At 37.5% G+C, this 17414-nt stretch overlaps 1 protein-coding gene across 1 annotated transcript; it reads left to right on the top strand.

Annotated features, from left to right (window-relative positions):
• LOC109229943 lies at nt 656–12682 on the top strand. The gene is made up of 9 exons (XM_019395483.1): nt 656–876; nt 2416–2512; nt 2596–2720; nt 2803–2887; nt 2978–3113; nt 3212–3267; nt 3442–3562; nt 12067–12163; nt 12546–12682. The coding sequence occupies exons 1-9, from the start codon at nt 774–776 to the stop codon at nt 12680–12682; spliced, it is 957 nt and encodes a 318-aa protein (XP_019251028.1). The 5' UTR covers nt 656–773.

The raw sequence follows: 17414 nt of genomic DNA, 5'->3' as shown, positions 1-17414 counted from the left end.
AATAATTTAAAACTCCAACTTGAAACTACTTCCCTATTTGAATGAGTGAAATATTCTTTTGTATTTTCGTTTTTTATTGATAATTATAAGATATCTATATTTATTAATCCAAGTAGTGTAACCAATTAATTCAAAATTTAAAATTCAAAAAAAAGAATTAGTTAGAAAAGTAATTTATTTTGTCTTAACATTGCCACTTGGCTTTTTGTGGTTAAGACACTTGTCTTAATGTAGTGCTTTTGCTTCTCCTATATTGATAGATATCTATATTTACTTAAAAGGAAGAAAGTCTGCCCTGAGCTTTTGCCAAGTGTCATGTCCATAACATGCCATGTAGCAATTTAGGACAAATCAGTTAATATAGGTAAAATTAATTTTTATTTCAAAATTTTGAATTTGAAAATAATTAAATAGGTATATTATTTTGTTAAACATTCAGTAGTTTCTACTGTTTTATTGGGAAACTGTAGCGCTTCAATCCCACGCTATTAGTTAGTTTTTAATCCCACGCCATTAGTTAGTTTAGGTGAAATTACTTTCTGTTTTAAAATTTTGAATTTAAAAACAATTAATCAGTAGTTTCTACTGTTTTTAAGAAACTGTATTTTTTATAAGAAAGAGGAATTGGGAACTCGGCGCTTCAGACCCACGCCCTTCCTTCCCCTATTTGCCCTAGAAATAGCAATCCTACAAATTCGGCTTCTATCCCACGATCTCTCACCACGATTTCAACTCCTCACCCACGCATTCTTCTGTCCTACATTCTCAGTAACATGATTTCACAGTTTTCTCAATTCAGTTTTCTACTTTTACAATATATACTTCTATTCTTTCTCCCTCGTGTGCGTATCAAACAACAATTGTGGACTACAAGAGGTGATCGGTATAATTTGTATTTCATAAACAATCTTTATTACAGTTGAGATTGTATTTCTGGAATATATTTTTCGTGAAGTTTGTTGACGGGGTAACTCCTATGGCAACTGTTGTTTACCAATCTTAGGGTTATACCACAGATTCTTGCTGATGATTTTTTGGAGAATCGTCAGCAAAAAGTCAATTATTTCACATGATCTCTTGCTTCATATGTGTTTTTATAAGCATTTTGTTGGAGTTTGTACTAATATTTATGAATACCTCTGTCTATTTTCAGGACTTAATGGCGGCTGAAATAAATTTCGTTAGCGAAATTAACAGCAAGTCAATGAATTGGAAATTAAAGGTTCGTGTTGTCAGGCTTTGGGAAAATCCGGATCGCGACAGACCTGATACCCCTTTTTCTATTGAGATTATTGTGATGGATGAAAAGGTATTGATTTAAACTTTACGATTACTTTCTATTTGCATTGTTTACATATGCATAAGTATATTACAGTCATATGCAAAATAACTTAGTCATTTTAACTAATTAACTATTTTTTTTGGGCGACCGCATTCACGCAAGTATTGACAGGTCTTTTATTCAAAGGTTCAATCAACAAATTAAGGCAATGGGTTTGTACATCATGAAGAATTTCGTGGTTTGTCCAAATAATATGAAACTGAAGACCAAAGACCACAAGTTTAAGTTGATGTTCACGCATAAGACCTCTGTTGAGGAAATACATGATCCACATTTCAACATGTGTATCTTCAAATTTAAAACCTATGAGCAGCTGTCAAATCCTCAGGAATTTGACAATACTGAGCTATTCGGTAATTAAATTTCTCTCATTATTTCCAGTTTCATTTTACTTTTAGTTATTTTTTATATGAGTGCTAAGTGAGAATTAATTCAATATAACTAAATATGGCAGTGAAGTAGTAGCTAAAAAAAACTTTCCCTATTGCTGCAGTCTATAAATAGGACTACTTGATAAATCAGCCAAATTTCTACTTTTCAAAGTAGGCTGATGTTGTGGAGACCGGAGAGAGTTCACATAGAGAAGTTTGGCAACTATGCCTTACTGTCAAATGTGCATGAGTTATCCGTTCTATTTTGTATAGACATAGTAGAAATAAAATGGCTGTCCTGTTGCCTTTCAAATAGACTCAGTCGTAAATGAACAACAACTATAATTAGTAAGAGAAAAAATTAATTAATAAACACATTAAATAGATAGGTAAACCTAACTTTCACTTAAGTTGTTATGCATACCTGAAAGCTAACTACTTACTTTTGTGTGACTAACAAAAGTAATTGTAAAATTGAGGTGTCCTCTTTTGAAAATGACAATCTAATTTCTGTTAATCGTGGATACAATTTTCAGTTTCAGTTAATATTCTGTAATCTCTTTTCTGACTTATATGTTTGGTTTACCAATTGCTATATCTTAAGTAGATCATGAAATTAAATAATTCTTTTACAATATTCATTTATATTGTCCATAATGATTACTAATTTTGAACATATTTCATTGGTCAATGTTATTGTAGATGTTATTGGCGAAATTGTGAGCTATGAAGACGTACAATCTATCAAACAAGATGATAGCATCCGTATGTTCATGAACATTGAGATACAAGATTATGAGTAAGCTCGCCACAATTTATTAAACTAACTAAATATTTCAACAATTATTTTGATTCCTATGCTTAACCTTATAATAATTGTAGGAGCAATAACATTTCTGCAACTCTTTGGGGAGACTTTGTCGAACAGATCAAGCCACATTTGAATGGATCCAATGATAAGCCTGTCGTCGTCGTCATGCAATTGGTTAGAGCACATCGATATCGAGGTTATTAAATTGTCTACTTACTTTACAATACAATGTCTTTATACAATTAGTAAACTCTTAAAAATTACTTTTATGTGTATAGAACAATATTCGATGAGGAACACTTGGCACGCGTCGAAGCTTTGGATCAATTCAAATCTTCCTCAAGTTGTTGACTTTTGCTCCAGGTCTATAAGTTATACTTAATTAAAGGATATTTCAAATCAAATTTTAGTCTTAATATTTATTAACGTATCTCAACTTAAAAAATGAAACAGAATGGTTTTTGTGCGTGGAGAAAGCTCACAAAGAATTACTCAAATTTCATCTCACAAAACTCATTCTGTTGCTGATGAGCTAGCATCTGGAAGCATTGAAGTTAAAACTATTGAGGATCTGAGTGACTGTAAGCATGTGAGTACCTACTTTTTAGTTTTGTTAATTTTTAATTATCACAACTTTTATCCTCTCTTTCTCTATATAACATTTGTATATACAATTTTTATGCGCAGCCAGGAGATTTCTGGGTTGTAGCAACTATTGTACACGTAGAATTAGACCGTGGATGGTATTATTTAGCATGCAAAAATTGTGCAAAGAAACTAGCCAAAGAGGGAAAAAAAATTCTATTGTAAAAAATGCGAGCAGATTCAATCTGCCACTCATAGGTATGACCATAATTTATAGTTTTTTTTTTACTATTATTAAAGATTAAAAATTTTAAAACACAAAGTCTTTCCAGGTACATGCTACAAGTTAAGGTGATAGATTGCACCGGTATAATTTCTTTGCTGTTGTGGGATAAGGATGCAACTAAGATTATCGGAAAGTCGGCAAATGATTTAAAGGATGCTGTATTCGAGGTATAATACAACTATTCAGAAAAATAAGACCATCAACATTCAAATAAGTGGTACATGATCCTATCCCCTGCATCTCCTTTCGTTCTTATTTTTGGGGTAGTTTAATTTGTGTTTATATGCATGTGAGGACTATTAAACTTCAAAGTTCCATGTTTAAGTTACAAAGTCATTAAGATCAGATTTTTAAAAGTCAAATAGCTTATTTTCTAAATCCGTATGTGTTGGCCCAAGTAAAGGTTAGTTTTGAAGACTGACAAAGGAACTCAGGCATGAACCAGGTCCATCCAGTGGTCCATCCTTCAGGTTCACAAAAACGGGCAGATTCAAGCATGTGGGATGCACGTGAAGGAGATAAGCTTAACTTGGTGTATTTAATATTTCCTGATCGAAAAGGTTGCATAATTGATAAGGAGAAGGAGTTCTTAATCAAAGAGAACACTATTCAAGATAGGGAAGGAGTTAGAAGTTGAAATCAACTAGAACTCTTCCACCAAGGAAGAGTTGCATCAGAACTCTAGTTATTTCTTCATCTACTAACTCTATAAATTGCAGGATGTTCTCACATTAAAGTGTTGCACAAAAACGCAGAAGTTAAACGTGAATTGGGAGCAAAATAGCAAGGCTTTTTGCAAGCAATTCGTGTGTGATTCAAGTGTGCAAACCAGAAGCTACAAGAACCAGATTGAAGAACCAGCTCCATAAAGAGTTTTATGTGTCTTTCTTTTATTCTAGTTCAATTGTAGTAGGTGTTTTAAAGTTGTACCTTTCCAGCTTTCATAGAAGCAATTGTAATAGGTATTTTGAGTATTCAAGTTAGAGTTAACTTGAAGTTGTCGCAGCAGTTAGAGGCTGGTTGCTACAACGGGATTAGAGTTAATCCTTAGGTTTACAAAGAGTTTTGTAAATGCAGTTTTTGGCTCAGTGATTTTAGTGGAGTTTGGGAAAATCCTACTGAGTAGTAGGTCGTGGTTTTTTCACCTTTTGAGCCAGGTGTTTTCCACGTAAAAATCTCTGTGCACTTTACTTTCAGTATTCATTATTCCGCAAACTGCTGTAGTTAGAACACTTAGAAGAACCAGGTTCTTCTAACGCAAAAATTAGGTACCACACAAATCACCCCCCCCTCTTGTGTGGTATTGACGTTTATAACATCAATTGGTATCAGAGCAGGTTATCCTTGAAGAGGCTAACACCTTAGGAAAATCAATATGAGTGCACCACCTGGGAACTGGGAAGGGCAATCCACTATTAGGCCTCCACTTTTCAATGGTCAGTACTATTCTTGGTGGAAGAACAGGATGAAGGATCACATCATAGGAGAAGACTATGAACTCTGGGACATAGTCACTGATGGTCCTCTAGCAACTACAAAGAAGAATGCTGAAGGAGTGGATGTGCCAAAAACTAGAGCTGACTGCACTACTGAGGATTTAAGAAAATGGGAGAAAAATGCTAAGGCCAAGAAATGGCTTGTGCGTGGACTTGGTCCAGATGAGTACAGTAGAATTCAAAGTTGTACCACTACTAAGGAAATCTGGGATACTTTGCAAGTTGCACATGAAGGAACACCTCAAGTGAAGAGGTCCAGAGGAACACTGATGTATTCTCAATATGAGAATTTCACCATGAAGGAAGGGGAAACCATCCAAGAGATGTATACAAGGTTCACCACACTGACAAATGAACTTAAGTCTCTTGGAAGGGTTATTCTTGAAGAAGACAAAGTTGAGAAGATTTTGACAAGGGTACTGCCAATCTCTTGGGAAAGCAAAATCACAGCTATTCAGGAATCAAAGAACATTGCCACTCTCAAGTTGGATGAGCTAATTGGAAATTTAACTGCCTATGAACTTAGAAGGCAAACCATGAAGATGGATGCACCTAAGAAGGAAAGGAGCCTGGCATTCAGAATCACTGAAGGTGCTGATCTAGATGAGGATGAAATGACCATGATCACAAAGGATTTTAAGAAGTACCTAATAAGAGAAAATGGTCCTTCAAGAAATGGAAGCTACAACAAACCAAGGGTTCCTGAAAAACAAACCAATGAGGGGTGCTACAAGTGTGGGAAGACTGATCACCACATCAAAAATTGCCCTCAATGGGAAATTGAATGGAAGAAGGAAAGAGCTGAACGAAGGAACAGGAAGAAGGAACAGGTTCATCCCAAGAAGAACAAAGGATCAACAAAGGCTATGGTTGCTGCTTGGGGTGAAAGCTCAGATGATGACTCAGAAGACGAAGATGGAGATGAACAAGCACTTATGGCAATTGGGAAATCCGATGAGGAATCTGAGGTAAGTATAATTCATCTCAAAGACAAGATTAAGTTTTTGTCTAAAGAAAGTCTATCTGAATTACTTCTATATTTCATTGATGAATTTGAAGTTATAAACAATGAAAAGGAACAGTTGTCTAAGGAGTGTGTGATTCTGAAAGCTAAGTGCAAAAACCTGGAACTTAGGGCTAATGAGAGTGATAGTAAAAATGCTGAGTTGAAGAACCAGGTTCATGAACTTGACACCACAGTCCTAGAGCTTAAATCTGAAAATCTAAAATTGAAATTAGGAACTGGTAAAAAGAAATCTGATCACACACAACTCACTTTAGAAGAAAATGTAGGAAAAATGAAAGATGAGCTGTACAAAAGAGATGAGCAGATTAAAGTCCTAAAAGAAGATCTAGGAAAGGTGAAACATGAATTAGACAGAACTTGCAAATGGAACAAGGCCTCTGATGCACTCTCTTGGTTGCAAGAGCATCACAGTAGCAACAAAAGAGGACTTGGCTATGGGACTCAAGCACCAAAGTGGGACCCTAAAAGCAAGTACCTCACACTTCCTGAGAACAAAATTTGCACACATTGTGGTAAAACTGGTCACTATAAAAGTGAATGTATTGCAAAAGAAAAGGCTAGTCAAAAGAATAAAGAATTTATTCAAGGGAAAAATAGGCTGCCAGGTTGGGCTAAAAAGAATTTGATTCACTCTTTTGCCTATAGAAAGGGACCCAAACTAGTTTGGGTTCCTAAGACTAACCCCTGATTTCCTTTCGCGGTTCCAAGTGAAGGGGGGCAGCCAAATATAATACATGGATAGTGGCTGTTCAAAGCATATGACAGGAAGCAAGAACCAGTTCCTTTCACTTGAGGACCTCAAAGGAGGTAATGTCTCCTTTGGAAATGGGAAGAAAGGTGAGATCATTGGGGTTGAAAAGGTAGGTAAGACTGATTCTCACTCTATTGAGAATGTCTACTTGATAGATGGCCTAAAGTACAGTCTAATCAGTGTATCACAATTATGTGATAAAGGTTACTTGGTAGCATTCACCACTACCAAATATTTTGTGATTAATCTTACCATTGACAAGATTGTTTTGCAGGGAAAAAGAGTAAACAATACATGCATTGTAGTCCACACTTTCAGAAAATGAACTCACTTGCTTAAGTGTGTTGGACAATGATCCCCTCCTTTGGCACAAGAGACTTGGACATGCAAGTCTGAGTCAACTCAACAAATTAGTCTCCAAGGACATGGTGATAGGGCTGCCTAACATCAAGTTCAAGGATGACAAAGTTTGTGAGGCTTGTGCAAGGGGGAAGCAGGTAAGATCCTCTTTTAAATGCAAGAAAGTGGTAAGTACCACCAGAACGATGGAACTGGTCCATATGGATCTCTGTGGTCCAATGAGAATATTAAGCAGAGGTGGTAAAAGACATGTGATGGTGCTTGTTGATGATTACTCTAGGAAGATGAAGCATTTGACATGTTTACTTCTTTTGTTAGAAAAACTCAAAAACAACTAGGTAATCAACTTGCATCAATTAGGTCTGATCATGGAACTGAATTTGAAAATGCTAAGTTTGCTGAATTTTTGCATGCTACATCATAAATATTTGCATGACTAGACCTCTTGTTAAGAAGATTCCCTATGAGTCACTTAAAGGGAGAAAGCTAAATATATCCCATCTTAGGGCATTTAAATGCAAGTGCTTTGCGCACAATAATGGAAAAGACTCCCTAGGTAAGTATGATCCCATAAGTGATGAGGGAGTATTCTTGGGATATTCTTCACATGGTAAAACTTATAAGATATACAGTAAAAGAACTATGTGTGTAGAAAAAATGTATATGTTATTTAAAACTAACATTCTTTCTGATAAGCTGGAACATGAAGATGAAGCAATTGGGCTGGTAAGAAATTTAAATGATATCGCAGCCCAGACTGAAGCTGCAACAGACGAAGGAACATGTGATGGAACAGGTTCTTCTACCCAAGGCAACATGACAGGGGGAACTGACTAGAGAGGAACTGATCCTCAAACCTCGAGGGAACTTGTCCATGAACCTATTCCTCAGTAACAAAACCAGGAAGGAACATCCAAAGAAATTGACACTCCTATTGCAACATCCACAAAATTGGCTATAGATGAACCTGGTTCATCTGTTGATCAGAAGTTGTATAGGGGAATGATTGGTTCTCTTTTATATCTCACTACTAGCAGACCTGATATTGTGTGCAGTGTAGGTCTTTGTGCTCGATTTCAGGTTTTCTAATTGATAGGAAGAGCAACCCAGGTATGGCACACTTCCTTGGTTCATGTCTTGTGTCATGGGCTACCAAAAAGCAAAATTCAATGGCCTTATCTACTGCTGAAGCTGAGTATGTTGCTGTTGCTTCATGTTGTGCTCAATTGTTGTGGATCAAACAACCATTACTGAACTTTGGAATTGATGTTGGTTGCATCCCTATATTTTTTGTGATAACACTAGTGCTATGAGTATGACAAAGAAACCAGTTCATCATAAGAGAACTAAGCACATAGTGTTAGGAGCCAGTTTTGAGGGACAACTATGAGAAAAGCTTGATCGCTGTGGAGTTTTGTGCTACTAACAAGCAAATTGCTGACATCTTCACAATAGCCTTAAGTAGAGATCACTTTGAGAGGAACAGGTTGGAATTAGGGATGATTAAGATCACCTAAAAGGACCAGTTCAAGGTTAAACGGAAAAAAAAAGGATTGAAAAATAGAAATTGGTTAGAAAGTCTGTAAATTGTGTATAATTAGATTAAATCTTGTTCAGTCTCATACTTTCCATAGTATACTCTTGTGCCATGTGTTAAAATGACTCATTAATCTCTAATGATATTTTCTCTATTTTGGCAAATTTAGACTCACACAAGAGAATTATCAGTGAAGAACCTGGTTCATCAAGATAACACGATATGTTTTCTACACTCTGCATAATTTGAAATAACTATATTTGGATCATGAGCAGAGGTCCTACCAAATACCAAACTCCTTTTGGACATATCCGTTACAAGTGAACCAGTCCCGTTCAAAAGAGTCCCAACCAAATGGAAGTACCTAGATTCTAGGGATACACTCCAACGTCTCTTCAAAACTGAGTTTTAGTTTGATTAAACTTCTAAGAGTCTGAAAAGCTGTAGTTACCCCATCAATTATTCCCTGTATATTGATCAGCTTTAGTGTATTCCTTACCTCATCTCTCTCAAGACGTCAAAAAACTCTCATTCTTCTTTTATCTTCCAAACACAATCTAATTCTCTTCTTTTCATACCCTAGCCTAGATATGTCAAACACCTCTGAAAATCCTTCATCACCACCACAGGAAACCATTTCCACACCTTCTACCACTGCTTCATCCACACCAATCTCGAAGAAAAGTAGAGTAAAGATGATGGCTCATAAGATTGTCGCTGAAGGAGAGCAGATCAAGAAAATAAACAAGCAATTGAAAGCAGGTAGGAAGAAGAATCCTAGAAATCTGAAAATTCATTTAAGTCTGCTGCTAAGGGGGAAGAAAGTAGGTATTCCGAAACTGAACAGGTATCTTCTGATTCTAAAGTTACTCCTGAGACAATTTTTGAAGTGGCTGCAAAATTAGAGAATAGATTTGTACTGGTAGGATCTATAGCAGGTGTTGAGACTACAGAATCTGGAGAAGTTGGTGGTAAAAATAAAAAAAAAGAAAAAGAAAAGGAGAGCAAGGGTGCTAGGAGTGCTGTGAGGGGAAAGGGTAAAAGAGTGGTTGATTCTTCACCCACTCCTGTTGGTCAAACAAAAGAAACTGGTGCAATAGTTGTTTGGGGAGAGGAATTTACTGAAATAGAAGAGAGTGTGAGCAAAACAGGGGGAAGTGGGAAGCTGCTGAGGGGTAGGTTCAACTTGAGAAATATAGATGAACCTGTTCCATCTGAACAGGAAACCCTCTTGGACCTACTGATAGGGTTATCAATGGCACCAAAACTCATGCCATTCCCTATGGTTTCATTCTCACAGCTGTGCTTGCACATTTCAAGGTACCTATGAAGAAGTGGGGTTAATACTCTGCTTGCTTGCGATTATGAAGTCAATGTCATTCTTAAATGAACCTGGTTCATCTAAAAAGACACATATCAATAGCAAAGTCAGAGTCTTGGTACAGGAGAGTGAGGCAAAGGATATTGAGATAGCAAGGCTGAAGACACGATTGGTTGAGGTAGAATCTGAGAGAGATGTTCTCAGAACTGAACTTGCAAGGGAAAAGGAGAAGAATGATGGAATTCTTCAAGACATGCTGAAACTTCTCCAAGCAAATAACCTAGCCCCTACCTCTTCCAAACCTTAAATCCTAGCCTAGTGTAGATCAACCAGTGACCCAATTCGAGACTGTTTGTTTCTTTTGCTCATGTTTTCAGTATTTTTATTTCTTCTTATGCTTTGTGGTAGAATCTTATCAATCATCAATGAAATTCACTGTTTTTGCTCTAACTGTTTGTTTATATTTCTTTGATGGTTTAAATTCTTAGCTTGATCTATGATGATTAATTCATGATTGCACTTGAAGTAGCCCCAATGGCCATGAGTAAGCTTTAAAATCTGGTTATCTCACATTTTTTATGCAACTTTTCGATGATGTCAAAAGGGGGAAAAAAGGTTGTGCTTTAAACAAGTGATGCTTACACTTTGAACAGTGATGTTTATAACCTAATGTACCTGGTTCTTGATGATAAGTGATAAAAAGGAAAAATGTTTCTAACATTGTGTTGATGTTAAGCTGAGTTGAAACAGGGCTAAGCTTATGAAAAGCACAGTGTTTGTCATCATCAAAAAGGGGGAATTTGTTGGCCCAAGTAAATGTTAGTTTTGAAGACTGACAAAGGAACTCAGACATGAACCAGGTCCATCCAGTGGTCCATCTTTAAGGTTCACAAAAATGGGCAGATTCAAGCATGTGGGATGCACGTGAAGGAGATAAGCTTAACTTGGTGTATTTAATATCTCCTGATCGAAAAGGTTGCATAATTGATAAGGAGAAGGAGTCCTTAATCAAAGAGAACACTATTCAAGATAAGGAAGGAGTTAGAAGTTGAAATCAACTAGAACTCTTCCACCAAGGAAGAGTTGCATCAGAACTCTAGTTATTTCTTCATCTACTAACTCTATAAATTGCAGGATGTTCTCACATTAAAGTGTTGCACAAAAACACAGAAGTTAAACGTGAATTGGGAGCAAAATAGCAAGGCTTTTTGCAAGAAATTCGTGTGTGATTCAAGTGTGCAAACCAGAAGCTACAAGAACCAGATTGAAGAACCAGCTCCATAAAGAGTTTTATGTGTCTTTCTTTTATTCTAGTTCAATTGTAGTAGGTGTTTTAAAGTTGTACCTTTCCAGCTTTCATAGAAGCAATTGTAATAGGTATTTTGAGTATTCAAGTTAGAGTTAACTTGAAGTTGTCGCACCAGTTAGAGGCTGATTGCTACAACGGGATTAGAGTTAATCCTTAGGTTTACAAAGAGTTTTGTAAATGCAGTTTTTGGCTCAGTGATTTTAGTGGAGTTTGGGAAAATCCTACTGAGTAGTAGGTCGTGGTTTTTTCACCTTTTGAGCCAGGTGTTTTCCACGTAAAAATCTCTGTGCACTTTACTTTCAGTATTTATTATTCCGCAAACTGCTGTAGTTAGAACACTTAGAAGAACCAGGTTCTTCTAACGCGAAAATTAGGTACCACACAAATCACCCCCCTCTCGTGTGGTATTGACATTTATAACATCAGTATGCATTTGCTCTTTTTAGATTTACTTGAGAGGGTTGATAAGTTTGAAATGATGGTAATAGTTCTCTAGTTTTAGTTGACCCTAAGTTTCGGTAAAGTTAAGATAGTTGTAGTTTGGTGTCTTTTAAAGAGCATAAATATTGTTTGAATTTTGATTGATGTTTCACTTTATTTTGATCCTACTTCAGAAAACTTATGCTTTCACTTTTGTTTCCGATGTTCTACTTTGCTCTTTTTATTTTAGTAGCTTTATTTAGTGTATTATTCCTGGCATTTAGCTTATGCTTAATAACACACTTACTATGAGAATTGAAGCATTATCTTTGTAACTATTAAATCCCTTCGAACAAGGAACAAAGAATATGTGTACACCATATTACATTTGTTTTTTACTTTTGTTGTTGTGGCTTCTGTTAACCGTTGTGATTATGTCCTTTTTGTTAGAATTATGGTATTGCAGACGACTCTTCATGTCCAATGGAGATAGAAAATATTGTTGATAAAAAGTTTATGTTTAAAGTGGAGGTTAAGAGTTCGAACGGTAAGAATCAAGATGATGTCTTGAAAGTTGTTACACTTAGCGACGACGAGGAAATTATAAAGAAATACATTCCTTCTCCACGTGAAAAGACATTCAAAGTATGTTTTTATACTTAATTTTTCTCAACTTTCCTATTTGTGGTTGAATTGATTTAATTATGATGCACATTTTTTTTATAGGATCCAGATTTCAATAATAACGAAGTCAGTCATGAAGATAACGAAATCACGGTGATTTTACAACTCATTATTAATATTTTACACAATTCATTCTTTTAATTTAATGATTTGCAGGTTATAAAATAATAAAGCAATAAGAACTATAGATTAACTATTGATTTTCACAAGTTTTTGTGTTTTAAATATGTATGATTTTACTGAAGATAACGAGTTGATCGATGTTGCAAATACACCTGCCAAGATGGGTATAACTAATCTTGCAGCAGTGGTTGAAGAAGATTCGAATGCACAGTTATCGGAAAATAAGATCAAGAGAGTATTTAAAAAGAAGACAGCATAAGTTATTTTCAAATGTAACTGTTGCAGAAACTAAGATCTGTCTGATCAGTTAGTTTATTAGTTTTATTAGTTATGAACAAGATGTTTGAATCATTTCATGTTTTTCTTGGTATTGAAATTTTCCAGTTTAGTTAGTTTGGTATTCTCATTTGTTATGGACAAGATATTTGAATCAGTTCATGGTTCTCTCAGGTGTTAAACTTTTACTCTCTAGATACGTAAGACAATCCATAGATTGTTAAAGCTCCATTGATTTTGTACTTAATTAGGCTACTTGCCAGTGTTGGTTATTTTTTGACCCATTTTACTATTATGTTGATTTTATTGGGGATGCATAGCATCTTTTTTGGTTTCCAGTTTTTCCTTGTCATTCTCATCTCATTTTACAGTGGCCATCTATTTTTCATGTACTCTATGTAATATCTATTAACTTAGTAATGCAAAATATGGAAGTGTTTACGCCTCAAATATTTTAAGGCTAAAGTACTAAATATGATCTTGAACCAACTGGCAGGTTCATAAATAATTGGTATATTGTTATATTAACGTCGTGACTAGCGGTACTCCATGTATCTATACTTAAAAAATTCGGATCTGCCATAAATTAGGTTAGCGCTCGAGTTGCAAAATAATTTCCATTCAGAAATTCTCTGGTGGAGACAAAAAATAAAATGTATACAAGCAATGAGTATATGTCACGACCCGAATTTCCTACACTCGGGAGGCGTGATGGCGCCTACTCATGAAAGCTAGGCAAGCCGAGTATTATAGATTCATTAACCTTTTTGCTTAGCCCTTTTTAACAGTTCAATATAATAGGTGATCAACAGCGAAATAATTATAATAAACAGAAATGCGGAAGACGAAACTCATAGTTTAACCATATACTAGTGCAGAATCCAACATATAACTCTACCCAAACTTGGTGTCACAATGTCACGGACTGTCTACGAATACTACAAACAGTGGTCTGAAAGATAAATACAAAGCTGTCTCTGAAATACATAAAAGAAACAGAATGGAAAGATAGAAGAAGACGCCAAGGCCTGCGGACGCCTGCAGGACTACCTCGGGTCTCCGCCACTGGACTGGAGGCAGCAACCTCACTGTGGTCCAAAAGCTACAGCACCAGGATCTGCACACAGTGCAGAGTGTAGTATCAGCATAACCGACCCCATGTGCTGGTAAGTGCCTAGCCTAACCTCGGCGAAGTAGTGACGAGGCTAGGGCCAGACTACCAAATAAACCCGTGCAGTTAAATGATATACAGCGAAAAAATAAAAGCAGAAATTTACAGGTCAAGATAGGAGGGGGGAAATGTCACAACCCAAAATCCACTAAGGGTCGTGATGGTGCCGGACGCTGCTGTCAGGCAAGCCAACCAATTACTTAATCAGATTCTCGTTTTAATGCTTCTGAACTCTATGATTTTCCTTAAAATTTAGAAATTTTTAAAGAATAAAATCTCAAATCAAATTTAAATGATAAGCAGTCCATACAATATTCAAACCATCCCAGAACCCGGTGTCACAAGTGCATGAGCATCTACTGATAAGGGAATAAAATACAACATCCGTTCGGAATACAATGGACAGGAAATAAATACAAAACACTGGAAGGGACTACATTAGCTGCAGGTCACCTCGAATAATGCAACTCACCAAGTCCCAGAATCATCCCCGCTGCTACGCCCAGTAGGCTGTCACGACCCAATTCCCCCAAAACCCGGTCGTGATGGCGCCTCTCGTGAAGACAAGGCCAGCCAACAGAACAACGCCTCTTTTAACAGTTACTTAGCATGAATAAGTCTGAATCATAGATAATGAAATCATATTGCGGAATAAACGTGATAAAACAGAGAACCCATCCCGACTCAGCCCGAAATCGGGGTGTCACAAGTCACGAGCATCTAGAAGGATCTTTCATACAACTACAAAGCCTGTAATACATAGAATACAATCTGGAATCAAAAGGAAGAAATCCGGTGCCGCGAACGCTGGCGGTCACCTTGCTCAGCTACGATAGCAAATCCTCAACCAGCTCAAACCCGCTACCGGGTAAACCAGTACCTGTATCTACACGCGAGGTGCAGGGAGAAAAGTGAGTACTCCAACTTAGTGAGTAATAAAGGTAAATAATAACTGAGTAGCAAGAAATCACGTAAAGCAAATCATTATGCTATATAGAACAGTGTAACCCTTTGAGAAAACATTGAAACCGTGTAATCTTTAGAAATATCTGGGCTCAGTTTAAAACCTCTTTCGAAAACATCTTTTTCCACAGTTAAGCAAATGAATGCGAAACAGATAGTGCAAGTCAGCACACAAGTCAGCCCCTCGGGAACAACACTCCATTAACAAATAACACTAGGGTATCAGGTAAGCAATGCAAGAAGTAGCATGGAAGCCAACGAAATGTGAGTGCTGAAATGTCATGACAAATAATACAATAGGAACAAATGCATGAGTGCAATGCAATGCATATGACGGTACACTCTGGTACCCATTGCGGCGTGCAGCCCAAGCCATCCATGTATTTAGCGTCGACGGTGCTCACTGGGGGTGTGTACAGACTCCGGAGGGGCTCCTACAGCCCAAGCGCAAATAATCAAGCCATCTCATGGCACCAACCAGGCCCTCGGCCTCAATATCAATACAATACCGCTGCGGCGCGCAGCCCGAGCCATCAATATATCCAGAAATCACTATAACACTGCTGCGGCGCAGCCCGATCCATGCTCAGTCCAGAAATGCACATAAGCCACTTGGGCAATATTAAAATAATGGTTCTCAGCTCAAAACGTCAATAAAATATTGTTTAAGTTTTCAAATCTTAGAAAAATGGCTGAGTTTGCAAAACAGTATTAAAACCCTGGACCGAGATCAAATAATTTGCAAAGTAATGCGAAAACAATGATATCAATCCCTGAAGGATTCACATAGTTGGCACGAAGCCCAAACATGGCAATCAGCCCAAATTATGATGATAACAAGTAGTTTCAGTCAAATACATAGTAATTTCATCAATCGGGACGGACCAAGTCACAATCCCCAACGGTGCTCTACCCCACGCTCGCTATCTGGCGTGCAAGTCACCTCAATACAGCACTATGATGTGCACATCCGGGGTTTCAAACCCTCAGACTATCATTTACAATCATTACTCACCTCGAACCGGCGAAATCTCTAGCTCGCGATGCCTTTTCTCCTCAAATCGGCCTCCACGCGCGTCGAATCTATCCAAAATCAGAGCGAATACATCACAATAGGCTAAGGGAACATAACCCAATCGAAAAGACTCGAAAAATATCGATAATCACGAAATTTGCAAAACCTGAACCCCGGGCCCACTTCTCGAAAAATCAGAAAATTAACATCACCGGATTCCTCATCTCGCCACGAGTCTATACATGCCAAAATCTCTCAAATCGGACCACAAATGGCCCCTCAAATCTCAAATTTAGAATTTCAAACTCAAGCCCTAATTTCTTACAATTTGGCTATATTCTCATGAATTTCAAGGATGATTCTACAATAAAATCATATTTTTAACTAATAAAACTTACCTCCAATCGATCCCAGTTGAACCTCTCTTCAATCCCCGTCCAAAAGCTCTCAACAATGCCCAAAAATGGTGGAAAAATGGGTTGGGTTCGCGGATGAAATGTTTTAAAACATTCTGCCCAGGTCTGACCCCTCCTTCTTCGCGAACGCGAGGGCTATCCCGCGTTCGCGATGCTTAAATTTTCCATCTGCCAAAAATGCCCTTCGCGAACGCGGCCCACACCACGCGAACGCGAAGCTTTATTCCTCATACATACGCGAACGCGACACACATGATGCGAACGCGAAGACCAAAAACCCTGAACCTCAATTCCTTGTACGCGTTCGCGGCTACTGCCTCGCGAACGCGATGCACACTCAGCTACCCCTCTGCGTACGCGAAGGCGAAAAGTAATTCACCTGCCTTCCAATTCCCTTCTTCGCGAATGCGACACACCTACGCGATCGCGAAGGTATAAAACCTGCAACACCTGATCTGAAATTTCTGCAATATTTTCCAAGTTCCAAACTTCCCGTTAGCCATCCGGAATCACTCCGAGGCCCCCGGGACCTCAACCAAAAGCACCAACACACCCTGAATCATCATCCAAGCTTGTTCCAATCATCAAAATACCTCAAACAACACCAAAACAACAAAATTACATCAGATTCAAGCCTAAGTTTTCCAAAAACTTCCGAAACACGCATTCGATGAAAAACCCAACCAAACGACGTCCGAATGACCTGAAATTTTGCACACACATCATAAATCACATAACGAAGGTACAACAACTCTCGGAATTCCTTTATGACCCTCGGATCAAAATCTCACCTATCAACCGGATATCGCCAAAATGCTAACTTCGCCAATTCAAGCCTAATTCTTCACCGGGCCTCCAAAACCACTTCTGATCACGCTCCTAAGTCACAAATCATCCCTCGAAGCTAACCGAATCACCGGAAATTACATCCGAGCCCTCTAACTCAATAGTCAACATCCGGTTGACTTTTCGAAACCAAAACTTCCTTAAAGACACTAAGTGTCTTATTTTCTACCAAAACCAATCCAAATCAACTCTAACACACCAAATACTGATAATGAAACATGAAGAAGCATAAAATGGGGGAAACGGAGCGGTAATTCATGAGACGACGGGTCGGGTCGTCACATCCTCCCCAACTTAAACAAAC

The sequence above is a fragment of the Nicotiana attenuata genome, chromosome 7, assembly GCF_001879085.1.
Source record: "Nicotiana attenuata strain UT chromosome 7, NIATTr2, whole genome shotgun sequence".
Classification (NCBI taxonomy): Eukaryota; Viridiplantae; Streptophyta; class Magnoliopsida; order Solanales; family Solanaceae; genus Nicotiana; species Nicotiana attenuata.
Note: the sequence above shows the minus strand (reverse complement) of the source record. Positions and strands in the feature narration are given on the sequence as shown.

What these genes read in the sequence shown, in the direction of transcription:
- LOC109229943 (XM_019395483.1), top strand. Translation starts at nt 774, where the DNA reads ATGATTTCACAGTTTTCTCAATTCAGTTTTCTACTTTTACAATATATA. An exon ending in ACAATTGTGGACTACAAGAG is followed by an intron (nt 877 to 2,415) that starts GTGATCGGTATA and finishes ATGTTATTGTAG; the next exon opens with ATGTTATTGGCGAAATTGTG. An exon ending in TAGAGCACATCGATATCGAG is followed by an intron (nt 2,721 to 2,802) that starts GTTATTAAATTG and finishes TTATGTGTATAG; the next exon opens with AACAATATTCGATGAGGAAC.